Raw genomic sequence first — 17,915 nt, 5'->3', positions numbered from 1 at the left:
TATATATGTATCACGATCTCCATGTATGAAAACAAATCCAGACGACATGGGCTCTGTCAAATAATTGCCAAATGTTGGTGAACACGTTAAGACATGAATGTATGTACGAAACAAGTTTTGGAACCTTGGCCCAATTAATCATGCGACTGCATTCATGCGTGCCCGGACCACCCGTGTGCGCCCAGGTCTCCTCCTTCGCCGAGGAGCCGGCTACCGATAAGGACGACGAACCAGGAGTGCTAGGGCGGCGTCACCACGACCCTCCAGAGCCCGTTCCAGAGCCGCCGTCTACCGGCGCCGAGGCCCATGACTTGCCCATTGCGGAAGTTGTAGAGGAAGAAGAGAGGTGAGGACAAAGATGCAGAGCGGTGCGGTGAGCGCGATGTGGACGGCACAAAAGCACGGCTTATATAGCCTCGATCAGGCCATGTGAACGGATGGTTAGCCGATTCAATGCGGCGCAATGTCCGGAGTTAGTTCCTCGGGAATCTGCATTGGCACTGAAGTGGCGGCTCCCGAGAGGTCGTGTCGGTCAGCTCCGCTATCCCGTCCGGACACATCACGCGGCATCAGTGCCGGCCGTTGCGTGCTCTAGGCCGGCATTGATGTAGCACGGGAAGCGCCGCGTGCATTGGATGAAAAGTGCAGGAGAGTCGGGTGAGTTTTTGGTGGGCCATGTTAGTCAAACTCGGGTGTAACAGCGGACTGGACGTCCGTAAAGCCACCCCCAACGTTTGTCTCCGATTTGTGGGAAAATATGCGTCTATACTGCCGCACGGACAAATGCAGGACCGCGTTGGATGGTAAAACATATTCGAATCACTCAGTCCGAAAAGTTACGGCGGTTTGAGAGTCCGTGTTGGAGATATGTGTGCGGAATGGACAGATGCAGAACCGTGTTGGATGGTAAAACACGTTTGAATCGCTCCGTCCAAAGAGTTACGGCGGTTTGAGGGTCCGCGTTGGAGATGCCCTAACTGGATCGTTTGCAACTACTGGTTTCATTTTAACAGAACCGGCAGGGCTTCAAGCCTCCTTGGTGATAGTGAAAAAAAAACAAAGGCATTTCCTATTTGGCGCCACAGTGTTAACTGGCGCCTGTGGTGTCCGTAAATGGGCCGGCCCATCTAGGCGTCGGTTGACTATTTCTTTTTTGATAATTCTATGAACTTTTTTGAATATCGATGAACGTTTTTTAGAATTCAACAGTTTTTTTTCAGATTGATGAACCTTTTTGAATATCGATGAACTTTTTTGAAAATGGATGAACATTTTTCAGTTTGATGAATTTTTTTCTAAAAATACATGAATTTTTTTTGAAACTCTATGAATCTTTTTGATTGATTTCCATTGCTGGATTAGCGACTGCCTAGCATTAGTGCCTTGATATTTTGGTAAACAAAAGGACATCTTTTTGGTGTCCAACTTGTTTTTTACTTTTGCTGTGCCATTGGTCGATGATCAACTGCCTAGCATGAATGCGTTGATAAAAATCGGCGTCTTTTGGCCTCCAGCTAGTTTGATATTTTGCTGTACCATTGGTACATGATCAAATGCCTAGCATGATTGTGCGTGCGTGTGTGTGTTAGCTCTTACTATGAAATGGACATTACAACTGAATTCCCTTTTGCTTGGAAATTAGGTTGCTATATGCTGTACAGTCAACCACATCTCTTGTCAAGATTAGTAAGTCGTCAATTCTCAATGCCGCTTTTGTGTTTCCAGCGTTACGAAACCCCCCGATTATATCTTTCGTCGCAAATCCAGCAGAAGAAAGAGGAGCTGTACGATCTCATCGCCCTCGCCGATGCCAATTCTGCTGCTTCCCGGGTGGACAAACTTCTGTTCAGGTCTCTCTCTCTCTACTCAAGTTGAGCCGAGACCACATGACCCTCAATGGTACAGTATCTATCAAGCATATGCAGACATAGATATTTCCTCTGTCTCTCCTCTGCTACAGGAGTTGATGTATACTAATTCTTACCTGTAGGCGCCAGATAACTAGGATCAATAAGATTTGCAGTTGGATTATGCCGACATTTGTTTTTGTTAATATTGCGGCCACTTTCTGTGCCATTGCTGGCTCTGCTGGATCAGAGGGAAATCTTTATACCACTGAGCGTGTGCGCGTGCCAGTGGAGCTCGGCAGCCAGCGTGAGGGTGGGTGCAAGCCAGTCGAGCTCGGCCGCCTGAATGAGGGTGTGCGCAAGCCAGTCGTGCTCGTGCGCCGGCGTGAGGGTGTGCACAAGCCAAAGGAGTAAGGCAGACCTGACTGAGGGTGTGGTCAAGCAAGTGGAGCAGGCCGGAAGGAAAAGAAGTGAAGATTACGTGCATCTTGTTTGATGGAGAACCAAGACGGATATAAGTTATTTTCCAGCACTATGTTCGATCGGTATGTCTCTTGTAATATATGGTCTATCATCTGCCACCTAGAACTTGAGTAGTAGGATTACTAGATGATGATCCGTAACCGCATCGTAAGATATTTGTGATGTTGCTGTATGGTATGTTATCCTACCCATTTGAGCAAATTGTATGAAATGAATCTACAACTTGAGTAGTTTTATTACTAGATGAGCATATTTCTGGTATGTTATCCTTTCCGTTTGAGTAAATTGTACTTGATCCGTCCATCCCAAAAAGCCTCTGCATAGTTATTATGCATACATCCAACTCCAACACATACACCCAAAAAGAACATGCCGGCAACGGCAAATGACAAAGTCATATAAGAGCAAATCTATGCTTAACTGACAAACACTCCAAAGCAATCAAAACAATGATCGACAAATTACAACAATGCTCATATCGCACCAACCATCTCTTGACACCAAAAGGACAATGTTGTTCTTCAGCATCAACGTCTTTAGGAAGGCAACGACGCTCAAGCACTGTCGTCACCGGGTCCAACCACCAGATGCCAGATTCTAGGTTTTCACCCTGAGGAACAAGTCTGAGCATATCCGAGTAATGCCTTCAAGAAGGTAACGATGCAAAAACATCGTCACTGTCAAGTATAACCCACTCGGGTCAGGCCTAGGGTTTTCACCCCAAAGCTCGAGATCGGGTATTCAAGAAGCACCACCAAATCGGAGTCAATCATGTGTTGTCGCTACAACTTATTCGTGATCACAGTAACTACATGCGTCGGGCTAGAAATCCCACCACTGCCAATTAGGGTGGATTATCACCGTCACACATAATTATTAAGACCTTTGGGAGGAATCCTGGTCTTGTACTTGCTCCACGGTCCCCTCACAACAGAACGATGGCCGAAGAGCTCGCCAAGATGTAGGACAACTTATTGCATCGAACCCTAGTGCTAGCCTCCTAGGAGCACACCACATGGCGCCTCTAGTGATGCTACACTACCTCGACTTCATGGAGCCAGTGTTCCCCATGACGCTTGATCGATGGTCACGTGTGGCAGAACTCGCTCAGGTGGTAGACAGAGTACCCAACTCTTCTTGGAAGAATTTGCAAGAGTTAAGTTTGATGGATACGAATATCACTGTCATGGCATTACATTTTTTGTAAAACCTAACTATCTTAAACAAACTTTACATGTATGGCAACCAATTGAGTGATTTAGTACATGTGGACATTGGCATGCTTACAATTTGACTTGCGTAATCCTCAGAAAGAACAACTTTAGCAGTGTGACATCCAAAGATCAATTTTTTGGTTTTATGAATATAAAATTCAATGAGTGATCACATAATACTTTCAACATCATTACTGATTCACATTGGGTTCCTCCGCTCAACTTGTGTTATACACCGTACACTTATTGTAATTTGGGTCCCCGGTTTCCTAAATATCTTGAGTGGCGGAAGGGGCATCATTGAGCTTGATAAATCAAACACATGTGTTGTTGGTAGGATTGTGGATTGGTTTGGATAAAAATATATTTTATAACACTATTGGACATTAGGGGAACACTTGTTGTCTATCAAGTAGAGTGTCTATTTTCACTAAGTGTTCGGTAGAAATGGTCTCTTGCATGCAAATGTTATCTAAAAAATAACATTTGCATGCAAGAGACCATTTCTACTAAACACTTAGTCGATGTATGAGTACTTTATTGGGGCCTATATCGACAAGAATTCTTGATCTTGAACTATAACTGGGTACACGTGGAGCAAGTAGGACCTAGGCAATTACGATCTTGATTCTTGACTGGCCAGACATGCTTTTGATTGTCCTTCATAGCTTCAAAACATAAATTATCTTCACACAAAAATTGATACGAGTTTTTCACCAACTTTGTGATATTTGTATGTTTGATGGTTCCTCAAATTATGTAATGCTAATGTTCATGTACACTTAGAAAAAAAATCGGTTGTAGAATTATTCTATAACGTGTTGACTTGCAAATTACTACAAATTAACTTGATTTTATCGAGACTCCCCAAGCCTTGTTGAAGTCCTTATAGTTTGGTTGAAATGGTCAGGCCTACCCCTGATCTTAAGAAATTCAGAATAACATGACAACAATCAATGTTGAGACTTATTTCAATGTATGCAATGCTGACTTTGTCCCTTGGTGCTTGGATGGGGAGGAGTATAGTACAATGTTCAAAACATAGAAGAGAGTTCATCCCTTGCCAATCATGCCACGGGTCACGCACCCCTTCTCGCGTCAATTACCACTTTCTTTCCTAAGACCATGTTCTTCTACGAGAGGTTGTGGAGCAAGTACCATATTTCCGTCCTCCATTAGTTCTGCGTGGAGATTGATCTCGCACCACGATCCCACTGAAAAGAGTGGTTGCTCGTCTGAGTCAATGTCACGGTAGCTATAAGTGATGGGATCGACTCCTAGAAGATTAGGATGACACATCCTTCTAAGGTCATTGCATCTGAGAGCAAGTTGATGTGCTAGCCGCTTGCACATCAGGGCACTGTCTGGCTAGGGTGTCAATTATATTTGGGTTGTCTATTTTTTTTTCTCCTTGTCGTCTCTTCGTTTTCTTATGAGAATGATGTTACCTATAATTGGGTTGATCAACCCCGAGATTTTCTTGCAAACTCCTTAGACAACAATGTAATGATTTTGCCAAATCAAAAAGCTAGTCATGATGGCATTTCACAAAAAGAAATTAGCCGACCATTAGCCCTTTAATTAATACTCCCTCCGTTCCAGTTAAGGTGTATTGATTTTTTTACAAGTCAAACTTGTGTGTGTTTAACCAATATTATGTAATAAAATATCAACATCAACATCTACAATAAATAAAATATGAAAATATTTTTCCTGGTGAATCTAATGATACAAATTTGGTAATGTAGATATTGATTTTTTTAAAAGACTTGGTCAAACATGCACTTGTTTGACATTAAAAAAGCTAATACATATTATATTATAGAATGAAAATAGTACTTAAAACGCACGCATGCATGGCCTCTTTGCTCCATTTTAAGAAAAGAAATATACTAATATCGCGAAGATACTAATTATACTCAGCTTCTGCACCAACAAGATATATCAAAAAATCTAGAATACACACAGCCCAAACACAAAACAGTAAAGAAAGGAAAGAAACAAAGGTCTCGACACAATTATCAACTTCTCTCAGCAGCAGCACTCAAACCACCACCAAAGACAACATCCCCAAAATAGGCTCCATGCGTGGCCTCTTTGCTCCATGCATGTACTCCCTCCGTAAACTAATATAAGAGCGTTTAGATCACTACTTTAGTAATCTAAACACTCTTATATTAGTTTACAGAGGGAGTACATAAGAAATATCATTTGTGCAAATTATCATCAGATTAATTTCTTAGCTATATGTTCTTATTTTCGTACCATGTGTAGTACAAAATCTTGTCGAACAGGCTTTGTTGCACGCGTGCACCCGACCCGGCTAAACATGTACTGTACGGCAACATCACCGATCAGGTAACCGGGTATGTACGCGCCTATCCGGCCGGTGCAAGTATTTGTATACATATGCACACGACGGTGCGTACACATGGCCATGATCATGCATGTCAGCATCGTATACTTGTCACGATGTACGTAGAGTTACTACACATGAAGGAGCGATGAAACCGGGAGGCCCCAAGCCGTGCCCGGTCGCTCGCCTCGCCTGAAGGTCGCGCCGTCTCCTCCAGATGCAGTCGCGCCGCCGGAGTACTTCATCTTCTCCGCCTCCGCTGAAGGCCGCCGCCGTCTCGATCTCTTTCTCCGGTGACCGGCATGCCTCCTCTGCAGTTTCATCGCCTCCAGAGGTTCTCCCTAAGCTTCCTGCTGGTTCGGAACCACGCGACGTGCGGAAGTGTGGAGCACAACGTAATGGTGAACGCGGGCATGGAGCAGTTGTCGATGGCCACGTTCTGCAACCGCCGGAGCGATCTGCTGCTGGCATCCATGGCGGAGCTGATGTCGCCGGAGCGGCTGGCGACGGCTGGTCTCCGCCGTCCCTCTTGCCATCATTCGCCGCCGGCGACAGGGACTACCCCTGCTCTTCCTCCATGGGGAATTTTAGAGAAAGGAGATAGAAATGACATGTGGGCCCCATATGTTGACGGTCAAACTTAATGGTGCTGACTTTTTCAGTTCTGACGTGTGGGCCAACCCTGTCATAATCGAGTTTAAACAGTCAAATATGCCACTTTTCATGCATGGTAGTTTTTAGTCAAAAGATTAGTGAAAACGTGGTAGTTTTCGGCACAAATTTGTAAAGTGGTAGTCTGTAGGCACGGTTCGATGAATTGTGGTAGTTTTTTTGTTAAATACTCGCTTCAAACAAACTTTAATTTGATTGGTTTGCAACATGAATTTTTACGTGTAACTTGAACTCGTCCACTAATTTTTTTTCGCGGGTTAGTTGGAGCCATGGCGAACCGGCGTTTGCGATGTCTTCCTGGTCAACAAGAGAGAGAGAGAGACTGACTGACAGTCACGGCTCTGACTATGGTTGGTGTGTGGCTGGGTGTCACCCATCTCAATCTCAAGTTGTGGTAACCAAGAGTCCCCAAGAGGATACGGCACAAAGGTTTTCTCCTTCACACACACTTCACTGGGTACAAACTGTGCCACGACCATGTTTTCCTTCAGGGCACCCTCATCCATGCGTGCGCCTTCAGGGCACCTTCAGAGCAACAACGCAATGGCTGCATCAAGCTTGCTCTTCCTTGCCATCCTAGCTGCCTCGACCACCGCCACCTTCTCCGTTGTCGATGGAAGATCCAACGGGAGCTGCATCCCGGCCGAGAGGGCTGCGCTGCTCTCCTTCAAGGCCGACATCACAGTCGACCCGGCGAATCGCCTCGCATCATGGCAGCAAGGACACCACGACTGCTGTCTGTGGAGCGGCATCACCTGCAGCCGCCGGACAGGCCACGTCATCAAGCTCGACCTCCGCAACGATTACCCAGCTCCAGGAGAGGATTATTTCCTTGATCCTGGTGATACTGAAAACCACTCGCTGCGCGGACAGGTATCTTCTTCGCTGCTTGCTCTCCGACGTCTCAAGCATCTCGACCTGAGCTGGAATATTTTTCTCGGAGATGCAAAGGCTATGCCGGGGTTCCTGGGCTCTCTCCGGAGTTTGAGGTATCTCAACCTCTCCAACATGGGTTTTCGTGGCAGAGTGCCTCCTCAGCTAGGCAACCTCTCCAAGCTAGTACAACTTGACATACATGCCAATTATGACACTGATCTACACACAAATGATATATCTTGGTTAGCATCTCTTGGCTTGCTAGAGCATCTTAACATGGGCGGGATCAACCTCAGCGGAGTCATTGACTGGGTCCATAAGGTCAACGCCCTTCCCAATTTGGTTGTGCTGGCTATGTTTTCATGTGGTCTTATTAAGAGTAATGTTTCATGGTCACTTGTACACCAGAACCTTACAGTTCTTGAGGAGCTTGACCTCTCTTATAACCCTTTCCAAGGTCCGTCTGCATCCAACTGGTTTTGGGACATAACTAGCCTCAAAAGGCTACACTTACGGGGTTGTGAATTATCAGGCACGTTTCCTGACGAGTTGGGCAACTTGACCTTGTTGGAGACTTTTGACGTTCAAGGAAACAACATCCAAGGAATGATACCTGCAACACTGAAAAACATGTGTAACTTACGGTCTCTTGGTCTCAGCTTCAACAACATCGGCGGGGGCATAACAGAGGTGATAGATAGGATACCTAATTGTTCTCGGAAGAATTTGCAAGAATTGGCTCTAATGGATGCCAACATCACTGGCACAACATTACAATTTGTGACAAACCTGACTAGCTTATACGTGCTTAATGTCCATGGAAACCAATTGAGTGGTTCAGTGCCCGTGGAGATTGGCACGCTTGCAAATTTGACCTACTTAAACCTTGGAAACAACACCTTGAGCGGTTCAGTGCCTGCAGAGATTGGCACGCTTACAAGTTTGACTCACTTGTACCTTGGACGCAACAACTTGAGTGGTCTGATATCAGAAGACCATTTTGCAGGTTTGATGAATTTAGAGTCTCTTGACTTATCCTCTAATAATTTGGATGTTATTGTGGACTCACATTGGATGCCTCCGTTCAACTTGGAATCAGCATGGTTTTCATCTTGTCATTTAGGTCCCCAATTTCCTAAATGGCTTCGTTGGCAGAAAAGCACCAAGATCCTTCATATTTCAAACACAGGCCTAGTTGGTAAGATCCCATATTGGTTTTGGACTACCTTTTCTGATGCTACATATTTGGACATCTCCTTGAACCATCTTAGTGGCAATTTGCCACTCAATCTCGAGTTCATGTCTGTGATTAAACTTTTAATGCAGTCAAATCTGCTAACTGGTTTGATACCCAAGTTATCAAGAACAACTGAGATATTGGACATATCTAGAAACTCTTTAAATGGCTTTGTGCCAAATTTCCAAGCTCCACAACTACGGGCGGCAGCTCTTTTTTCCAATTCTATAACTGGGACTATTCCGAAAACAATTTGTCGAATGCAAAAATTGCGGGTTTTGGATCTTTCGAACAATCTGCTTTCAAAGGAACTTCCTGATTGTGGTATAAAAGAGCTCAAACAGGGGAACCCGTCTAGCAACAACTCCTCAAAAGTCAGATCTCTGAGATATTTCAGTTTGAGGATCACTAGTTTCCTTCTAAGCAACAACAGTTTTTCAAGTGGATTTCCTTTGTTCCTACGACAATGTCCAAGGCTGGTTTTCCTCGATCTAACTCAAAACAAATTCACTGGAGAGTTACCTGGATGGATTAGCGAAGCCATGCCTGGTTTGGTTATGCTACGGTTAAGATCAAACAAATTTTCAGGTCACATTCCAGTTGAAATAATGGGACTTCAAGATGTTCGTATCCTGGATCTGTCCAATAATAATTTTTCTGGGGCCATACCAAAATGTTTAGAAAAATTGAAAGCTTTGACTCACACTTCTACTTCTAATAATATGTCATTTGATAATCCTTTTGAGGAAGGATATCGTAGCTCTATGTCCATGTCCTCTAGTCTGTCTAATGATAGCTTCTTGGTGGTGATAAAAGGGCAACTGCTAGAGTACAGGGAGAATACTCTATACTTGATGAGCATTGATTTATCTTGCAATAGTTTAATCGGAGAAATCCCGGAGGACCTTACCTCCCTCGTTGGACTCATAAATTTGAATTTATCATCAAACTTGCTGAGTGGAAATATTCCATATAAGATTGGCAACCTTCGCTCACTGGAGTCTCTTGATCTCTCAAAGAACAAACTTGCTGGTGAAATTCCGGAAGGCTTATCAGATTTGACATACTTGAGCTGTCTCAATTTGTCATACAATAATCTGTCAGGAAGAATACCTTCAGGGCATCAACTCGACATCCTCGAGACAAATGATCCAGCTTCCATGTACATTGGTAATCCTGGTCTTTGTGGACTTCCAGTTTCAAGGCAATGCCCACGTCCTCCTAGAGACCCACCCAGTAATGGAGATTCAGCAAGATGGTTTGAATATGGCTCGTCTCAAATGGATTTTCTTATAGGATTAATTGTTGGTTTTGTGGTGGGTGCTTGGATGGTATTTTGCGGGCTTCTATTCATGAAGAGATGGAGGTATACTTATTTTGGGGTATTCGACAAGCTATATGACAGATTGTATGTCATTTCTGTTGTTACTCGGCAGAAAAGGTTCGGGAACACGGGCTAAAATTAAGGAAGAACTGCCGAACGTACCACCATTTGTATAAGGGGAATGAAGTACTTCTTGCTAGTATATTTTATTGTCAAACCCTTTGTCATTCAGAACTTATTGTTGTATTGTATTGTATCTTTGTACATCGGTTGTGCATGCCACATGGTTTCCGCTCTCATATAATAAAATGTATCCTGCTATTACTACCCATTAAGTGTGCACTATTATTTGGAATTACTTGGCTTTCTTGTGCTGCTTGTTGCTAAATGTTGTTTTGAATCATGAGATGTATGGACTGGTTTTGCTAAAGTATGTTCCTTAGTTCTTTCTATGAAACGGATTTTCATATATTCACAACTTCTGATCGCTCGTCGCCTCCTCCAGAATAGTACAAACCGATAGAATCGGGAAAGAATCGGTGTATCACAAATAATAGACACTGACTGAACTAACCCGCCCGTTGATTTTAGGATTATATATGTGAAAAGTAATATAGAAACCCGCTGCCCAATCACGATTAGATGAAGTTTATGGTGAAGGAGGCATAAGCGTGGGACTCTATCTCGCCTCTCGTAGTCATGCCCACATCGTCTTGGATCTCCGATTTGTTAACAAGGTTCACCAATGTAGCTGCATCTAAGGCATAACTATGTGTGCTCTGCCCATGTACTAAACTGACATAGTATAACGATAACAAGCATATCGAGGCTATCAGACAACACTCCGACCACCGCACTATGACAGGTCCGGCCATCCATGCTATCGTCGTCGGGCCATTCCCCTCGTGATTTCTGTCTATTCTACCATCTTATGTCTAGTCAATTTAGCTACCCGCGGTGCCCTTACATAATATATTTTTTCGACAAAAGCCTTACATAATATGTAGGCCTGGGTTACACATGTTCAACTCAAACACATAATCGTCCACTAATACAAGTGCAATGTAGTCTAATACGTACACATAATATTCTACACATTTATTTTAACACTCCACCTTGGCGATTATAATATGTTCTAGATTTTTCTGAATCGGGCATATATAGACGGGTTTTAGTGTATTTGTTCACTCATTTCAATCCTTTTGTAGTTCACATCAAAATATCCTAAACATTTTATAATTGTGAATGGAGGGAGTAAGTCTTTTCAGGCATCAACAGTAGTGCACGCGGTCTTCCATATGTTTCTCAAGAAGCGATTCCTATGCTTGCTTTGATTGGGGACAAGCGAGTGCTCGAGCGGTGGGAAGGGGGAGGCGTAACACGCGAGGCGGCATAACACGCGAAGTGTGTGTGTGTGTGTGTGTGTGTGAGGGGTCCTAGAAAAAACTCATGAATCAAAGCAATTGGTACCACCGGCGGCGGCACGGGCTGCAACTGGCATCGTGGCTCAGCGGCAATGAGCAGGTCGGCGACCTGTGGCCTCCTCATCGGAGATGCAGTCGTCGCCACCGGAGTTACAGCCACGGGTGTCGATGTTACATTCATGGAGCTGGCGACCGGCGGCGAGGTGGCGACCATCGGCGACCGGCGGTGCTTCGAGGTTGGTCGCGCTCGCTCGTCCATGGCAGCGTCGCCCGCTGCTCCTTTTTTTCCGCTGCGCTCGGGAGATTTGTTTTTAGGAAGAAAGGAACTGCATGAGAGCATGATCTGACGGCCTCGCGAGTTTCGATCTGATGGTTGTGGTGAGATCGGCCAAAATTTGGGCTGGCGCGCTGGCGCCTATCGGTGCCCTATACATTATGATAATTAAAATAAAGTTTCGACGGGAGCAAGAAAAAAGAAAGAAAGAGAAGGAATTCGACTGAGGGGTGGGTGGGTCTCATTCTCACGGATGGGCCGGGCCTGCTCGTGAGGCTACCCACTCACTGTACACTGGCGCGGCCCTCTCCCCCTGGTAGGAGATGCACTCACAGAAAAGGAAGAAAAAAAATCATTTCAGTCCACCACTTTCTTCTTCTCGGCGACGGCGGCTGACGGCGGGCAGGCGAGCGAGCGAGGAACCCTAACCCTAACCAGCACTTCCGATCCGCAAGGTAGGCTCCAACCCCTTCCCCCAATCAGTACCTCTGACCCGCAATGTAGGTTCCAACCCGGCCGGATTTCTCGGTTCTTGGGCGATTGATGCCTGCTTGTCTGCAGGGCTGCGACGATGGCGGCGTCTCTCCGCGCGGCGGCGGCGGCGACGACGAGGATCCTGCGTCCGGCAGTGCTTCCAAGGGAGGGGCTTCGCCGGCTCGTCCACACCCGCCAGGTACCTTCTCCCTCTGCTCTCCAGCTCGCTCCGATTGGTGGAGGCCCTCCGCTACTCTGTATCAATTGCTCTGTACTGTAGCATACTACCATAGGGACGCACGGAGCACGCCTATCCTTGAAACAAGCATCTTTTATTATTATTATTTCCAACTAGTACTAGTAGATTGTTGCTCTGATTGGTGGGGGTCCTCCGTTCTTCTCTCCACAGTATTATCTTACTAGTACTGTATTAGTATATCAGAGGGGTGCATCTTTTTCATTGATTTCCATTGGTAGATGATCAACTGCTGCCCAGCATTAATGTGTTGATATTTTGGTAAAACTGACATCTATTGGTTTCCATCTAGCTTTGTATCAACTGCCTAGCATGGGTGTGTTGATATTCTGGTAAAAATTGACATCTTTTGGTCTCCAACTAGTTTTATATTCGAGTACTCTTTATATTCTCTTGTGCCATCGGTAGATGATCAATTGCGTAGCATAAATGAAGGCCTTGATATTTTGGTCTCCAGCTAGTTTTGTATTTTGCTGTGCAAGATGTAAGTTGTGTTTACTGTATGTACATCGTATCTCTTGTCAACATTGTTGTTTAGTCATCAATTCTCAGTACCACTTCTGCCTAGCAGCTATGTTGGTAAAATCAGCGTCTTTTTTTTATTTCCAACTAGATTGTTTCTCTCCGTTATTCTCCATACTATCATCTATTATGTCACAGGAGAATGCACAGATATCCTTGACACAGGGATCTCTTTTTCGAGGGGTACAAAACACCCATTACAACTCAGATATCATCCGCTCCTTCAAAAGAATGATATGGTCCCCATGAACTCTTGTATGTGCAGCTACGCCATGAGCCAATTTGTTGCATTCCCTGCTGATTGCTGTGACCCACCATGAAGTGAAATTCTTTACTATGTCCTTTATATTAGCAGTGATCGGGAAACCAGCTGATCAAGCATAGACATCAGGCTGTAGTTCCTTCGCCACCATTGCGCAATCAGTTTCTATCAGGACATGCCCCTCATAGATGACAGTTAGCTCCTTCAGGCCTATCAGTATTCCCAGTGCTTCTGCCTCCTCAACTGTGTTGCATACTCCAATGTCGCGCCCAACCGACATGATCACCTCCCTCTGCAGTTCCTAGCGACTGCACCAAACCCATCCCTTCCCTAGGTCAGTGAGGAATGATGCATCGGAGTTATGTTTGATTGATTCCTTGTCAGGTGGGTGCCATTTTTCCGGATGAAACCCCAATGGTTGCATGCGAGGTCTCCTAACCGAACCGATGACCTCTTTTCCTCTCTCGTCATTGGTATCCACCCCGCATTGCATCAACTCTTCCTCGTACCTCTTCAGAAAACCTACAGATTCAGCAATCATCCTCTAAGTGCCTATCTTGGACTCTAGGTCCTCCATAGACAAAGGTACCCCGCAACTTCGGGCCATGGGGATCATCATGCACAATGACATCAAAATGCCTTGGTCCATACAATAGAAGTTATTTTTTTATTGATTCATCCCAAAACAATGTCATCCCAGCACCCTGTCCTTAACATCATGGGTCAAGCACTTGAGGCCCAGCCTCCATTTATTCCTTTTGCCTTATCTTCACATTGTCGGGTCTCTAAGAGGAAGAGGATCCTTGGGGGTGAGCTTCTGTATTGTCCGGGGCTGCCCGAGGCCCGGCAGTTCCAGCTTAGAAGGCTCAAGGCTCCTGGCCTGATGGAATGCTGCTCATCCCCTCAGCTCACTGTTTTTGAAGTCTGCGGCCCAGCTCCCATATCCTTTCCTCTGTCAGGCGGATCGTCCGGTTGGATTGGCGAATCCAAACCTTCTTTCTTTGCCTTCCCCAAACTTTTTGATCCCGGTTCAGAACAGTAGCAACTTTCTGAATCTCTCTCATGTTCGCTGCACCTGTACCGCCTTAAGAAACATGCTCTGAATCACTCTTCTGGTCATCGATCATTGTTCCCTGTAGGCTCCTTCTTGCACCATGATCAATTGCGCAAGATTTATGCTGGTTCGTTTCCGCTACGCTTGGAACTCTTCCTGTACCAGAAGCTTCCTGCTCACAAATATTTGCTGAAGAATTGTTGGCAGGCGCAGCCCTGATCTGTCCTAAATCTTGTACCGTCTGCTCCCTTGATTCGGCCCGGTGCACTTCCTCTATCTCCACCAAATTCTTGCCTGCAGATTTGCCTCCCATAGTCTCCCTGATCTGATCCACCTTGATCCTCATGCGGTCCAAGATCAATGACGTACAAAGATCTCTCCTCTCTGGATACCTTACTATCCTTAGCCCACGATCGAGCATGACGTCCATCCTGTTCCTGATGTCACTGAGCCCCAATGAGTCCTCGTCTCCAACGCCGTGGGCCATGGCTCTCTGAACCTCTTTCGCACAACGAAATCAGTATATATCGTAATCTGATAGATGCTCCACGATGACTCGCTATGAAATTAGGGCGCCCCAGACCGAGGCGACTCAGCGGTGGGCCGGTGGCTACCCATCGGGGCTGCATCTTTTTTTATTGATTTCCATTGGTACATGATCAACTGCCCTCTTCTGGTCTCCAACTAGTTTTTTTTTGCTGTACCAATTGGTAGATGATCAACTGCCTAGCATGAATGTGGTCATGTTTTGGTAAAACCCGACAAGTTTTGATCTCAAACTGGTTTTATATTTTGCTGTGCCATTGGTAGATGATCAGTTGCATGAATGCCTTGATATTTTGGCAAAATTGACATCTTTTGGTCTGTGGCCCGACATTCTTGCTCACATTTCACTCTTGCTCCGATTGGTGGAGGCCCTCCATTCTTCTCAACATACTATTCTATATTATGTCATATCATAGGGATGAACGGTTATCCTTAAAACACGCGTCTTTCTTATTTCCAGCTAGATTTAGATTGCTATTTCCAGCAATGACCACATCAAGCACCTATCTTGGACTCTAGGTTCTCCATAGATAAAGGTACCCCGCCACTTCGCGCCATGGGGATCATCATGCACAATCACATCAAAATGCCTCAGTCCATATGATAAATGTTTTATTTTTATTGTTCCATCACAAAACAATGCCATCCCAGCACCCTTTCCCTTACCATCATGGATCAGGCAGTGCTTGAGGACCAGCCTCCATTTTATTCCTTTCACCTTATCTTCGCATTGCCGGGTCTCTGGAGAGGAAGACAATCCTTGGGCGGTGAGCTTGCATGAGTTGCTTTTTCTCCTGAACTCTCTGTGGCAGCTTAGGAAGCTGAAGGCTCCTTGCCTGATGGAATGCTGCTCATCTCCCCACCTCACTATTTTTGAAGTCTGCGGCCCTGCTCTCATATCCTTTCCTCTGTCAAGCGGATCGTCCGGTTGGGATTTGCGAATCCAAACCTTCTTTCTTTACCTTCCCCAAACGACAGTACCAACTTTCTGAATCTCTTTCATGTTCGCTGCACCTGTACCACTTTGAGAAACATGCTCTGAATCACTCTTCTTCATCAATCATTGTTTGCTGTAGGTCCCTTCTTGCATCATGATCAATTGCGCAAGATCTCTGCTGGTTTCTTTCCATTACGCTTTGAGCTCTTCCTGTACCACAATGAGATCCACTCATTAACTCCCCTTGCAGCTCACAAATATTTGCTGTTGGCAGGCACAGCCGATCTATCCTAGATCTTGTACCGTCTGCTCCCTTGATTCAGCCTGACGCACTTATGCTATAGTCTCCCTGATCTGATCCACCTTGATCCTCATGGGGTCCAAGATCAGTGATGTACAAAGATCTCTCGTCTCTGGATACCTTATGATCCTTAGCCCACGATCGGAGCACGGCGTCCATCCTGTTCCTGATATCGCCGAACCCCAATGGGCCCTCATCTCCAGTGCCGTTGTCCGTTGTTCTCTGAACCTCCCTCTCACAACGAAATCAGCATATATCGCAATCTGATAGATGCCCCAGGATGACTCGCTATGTAATTAGGGCACTCCAGACCGAGGCGACTCGGCGGTGGCTACCCATCGGGGCTGCATCTTTTTTTATTGATTGCCATTGGTACATGATCAACTGCCATCTTCTGGTCTCCAACTAGTTTTGTATTTTGTTGTACCAATTGGTAGATGATCAACTGTGTGGCATGAATGTGGTGATATTTTGGTAAAACCCGACAAGTTTTGGTCTCAAACTGGTTTTATATTTTGCTGTACCAAAGGTAGATGATCAACTGCGTTGCATGAATGCTTTGATATTTTGGCAAAATCGACATCTTTTGGTCTGTGTCCCGACGTTCTTGCTCACATTTCACTCTTGCTCCGATTATTGGAGGCCCTTCATCCTTCTCGACATACTATTCTTATATTATATCGTATCATAGGGATAAATGGTTATCCTTAAAACATTCGTCTTTTTTATTTCCAGCTAGATTTAGATTGCTATTTTGCTGTGCTGCTTGACATGTAGGTAAATTCGGCATCCTTTTTAAATTTCCATTGGCAGATGATCAACTGCCTAGCAACTTTGAACTGGGCAGTAAAACCAAATTCCTTTTCGCTTTGGATTAGATTGATAATACCCCCCTCCAATTCAAATTAATTGTCGCAGCTCTATAGTAGACCACATCTCTGTATAGTACGGAATATCATGTATGCTGTATAGTAGACCACATCTCTTGTCAAGATTGTTTAGTCATCAATTCTCAACGCTGCTTCTGTGTTCCCAGCATTCCGCACCCGCCCGTGCCTTGGAGGAAGGATACCGTGGGTCACAAGTCCAGCAGAAGAAAGAGGAGCTGTACGCGGCTTCCCAGCTAGACAGGTATGTGCTAAGACTCTGCACGCATGAGATGGTACAATATCAACCATATGTAGACATAGATATTTGTTCTGTTTTTCCTCTGCTACAGGAGTTGCTATATATAGTATTTCTTACCATCTGATCCCAACTACCTACCTGCAGGCGCCCGGTAACTACAGCCAAAAAGGTGATTAAGTGGACTGCGATCACTCTTGGTGCGATCACTCTTGGTGTGTTTGCTACCGGTGATGGGCAGGATGATTGGCCTGCCTGTCACGGGTGTGGCGAATGTGTTCCCAAGAAGTGCAACCAGTGCGGGCGGAACCTCCCGCGTCCACGTCCACGTCCGAGTGCTGAACCAAGGCAGGCTGCCTGAGAGTGTGGCCAAGCAAGTGGAGCAGAGCAGAATCAAAAGGAAACTGCAGAAGCAACTGGGTTAAGGATGAAATGTATCTTGTTTGATGGAGAAGTAAGCCGGATATCAGTTTTATTCTAGCACCACCATATTATGTATGTCTATGATCTGCCACACCTATGAGTTGAGTAGTAGTATTCCTGGATGATCCGTACGTGATCGCATTGTAAGATATCCGTGATTTGGCAGACATGGTATGTTATCCTTTCAGTCTAGAACTTGAGTAGTAGTATTCCTGGATGATCTGTGATCCCATTGCAAGATAATCTGTGATGTTGCTGACATGACATGGTATGTTGTCTGCATCCCATTTGAGTAAATTCTTTATGAA

At 45.2% G+C, this 17,915-nt stretch overlaps 2 protein-coding genes across 2 annotated transcripts; both read left to right on the top strand.

The window, feature by feature from the left end:
* The first annotated feature begins 6,877 nt into the window (after positions 1-6,877).
* Positions 6,878-10,331, top strand: LOC109782179 (receptor-like protein EIX2). The gene has a single exon (XM_020340779.4). The coding sequence runs from the start codon at positions 7,050-7,052 to the stop codon at positions 10,143-10,145; it is 3,096 nt and encodes a 1,031-aa protein (XP_020196368.2). The 5' UTR covers positions 6,878-7,049; the 3' UTR covers positions 10,146-10,331.
* Positions 10,332-12,035: 1,704 nt separating this feature from the next.
* On the top strand, positions 12,036-17,915 carry LOC109782192 (uncharacterized). Its single transcript, XM_020340794.4, has 4 exons — positions 12,036-12,162; positions 12,269-12,380; positions 17,096-17,190; positions 17,332-17,915. Exons 2-4 carry the CDS (start codon positions 12,279-12,281, stop codon positions 17,543-17,545), a joined length of 411 nt encoding a protein of 136 aa, XP_020196383.1. The 5' UTR covers positions 12,036-12,162; positions 12,269-12,278; the 3' UTR covers positions 17,546-17,915.

Source organism: Aegilops tauschii, chromosome 1, assembly GCF_002575655.3.
Source record: "Aegilops tauschii subsp. strangulata cultivar AL8/78 chromosome 1, Aet v6.0, whole genome shotgun sequence".
NCBI lineage: Eukaryota > Viridiplantae > Streptophyta > Magnoliopsida > Poales > Poaceae > Aegilops > Aegilops tauschii.
This window is presented reverse-complemented; position numbering and strand designations above follow the sequence as displayed.

Coding starts and splice junctions, on each gene's coding strand:
- LOC109782179 (XM_020340779.4), top strand. CDS start 7,050: ATGTTTTCCTTCAGGGCACCCTCATCCATGCGTGCGCCTTCAGGGCAC.
- LOC109782192 (XM_020340794.4), top strand. CDS start 12,279: ATGGCGGCGTCTCTCCGCGCGGCGGCGGCGGCGACGACGAGGATCCTG. Junction 12,381..17,095: donor GGCTCGTCCACACCCGCCAG/GTACCTTCTCCC, acceptor CTGTGTTCCCAG/CATTCCGCACCCGCCCGTGC. Junction 17,191..17,331: donor GCGGCTTCCCAGCTAGACAG/GTATGTGCTAAG, acceptor ACCTACCTGCAG/GCGCCCGGTAACTACAGCCA.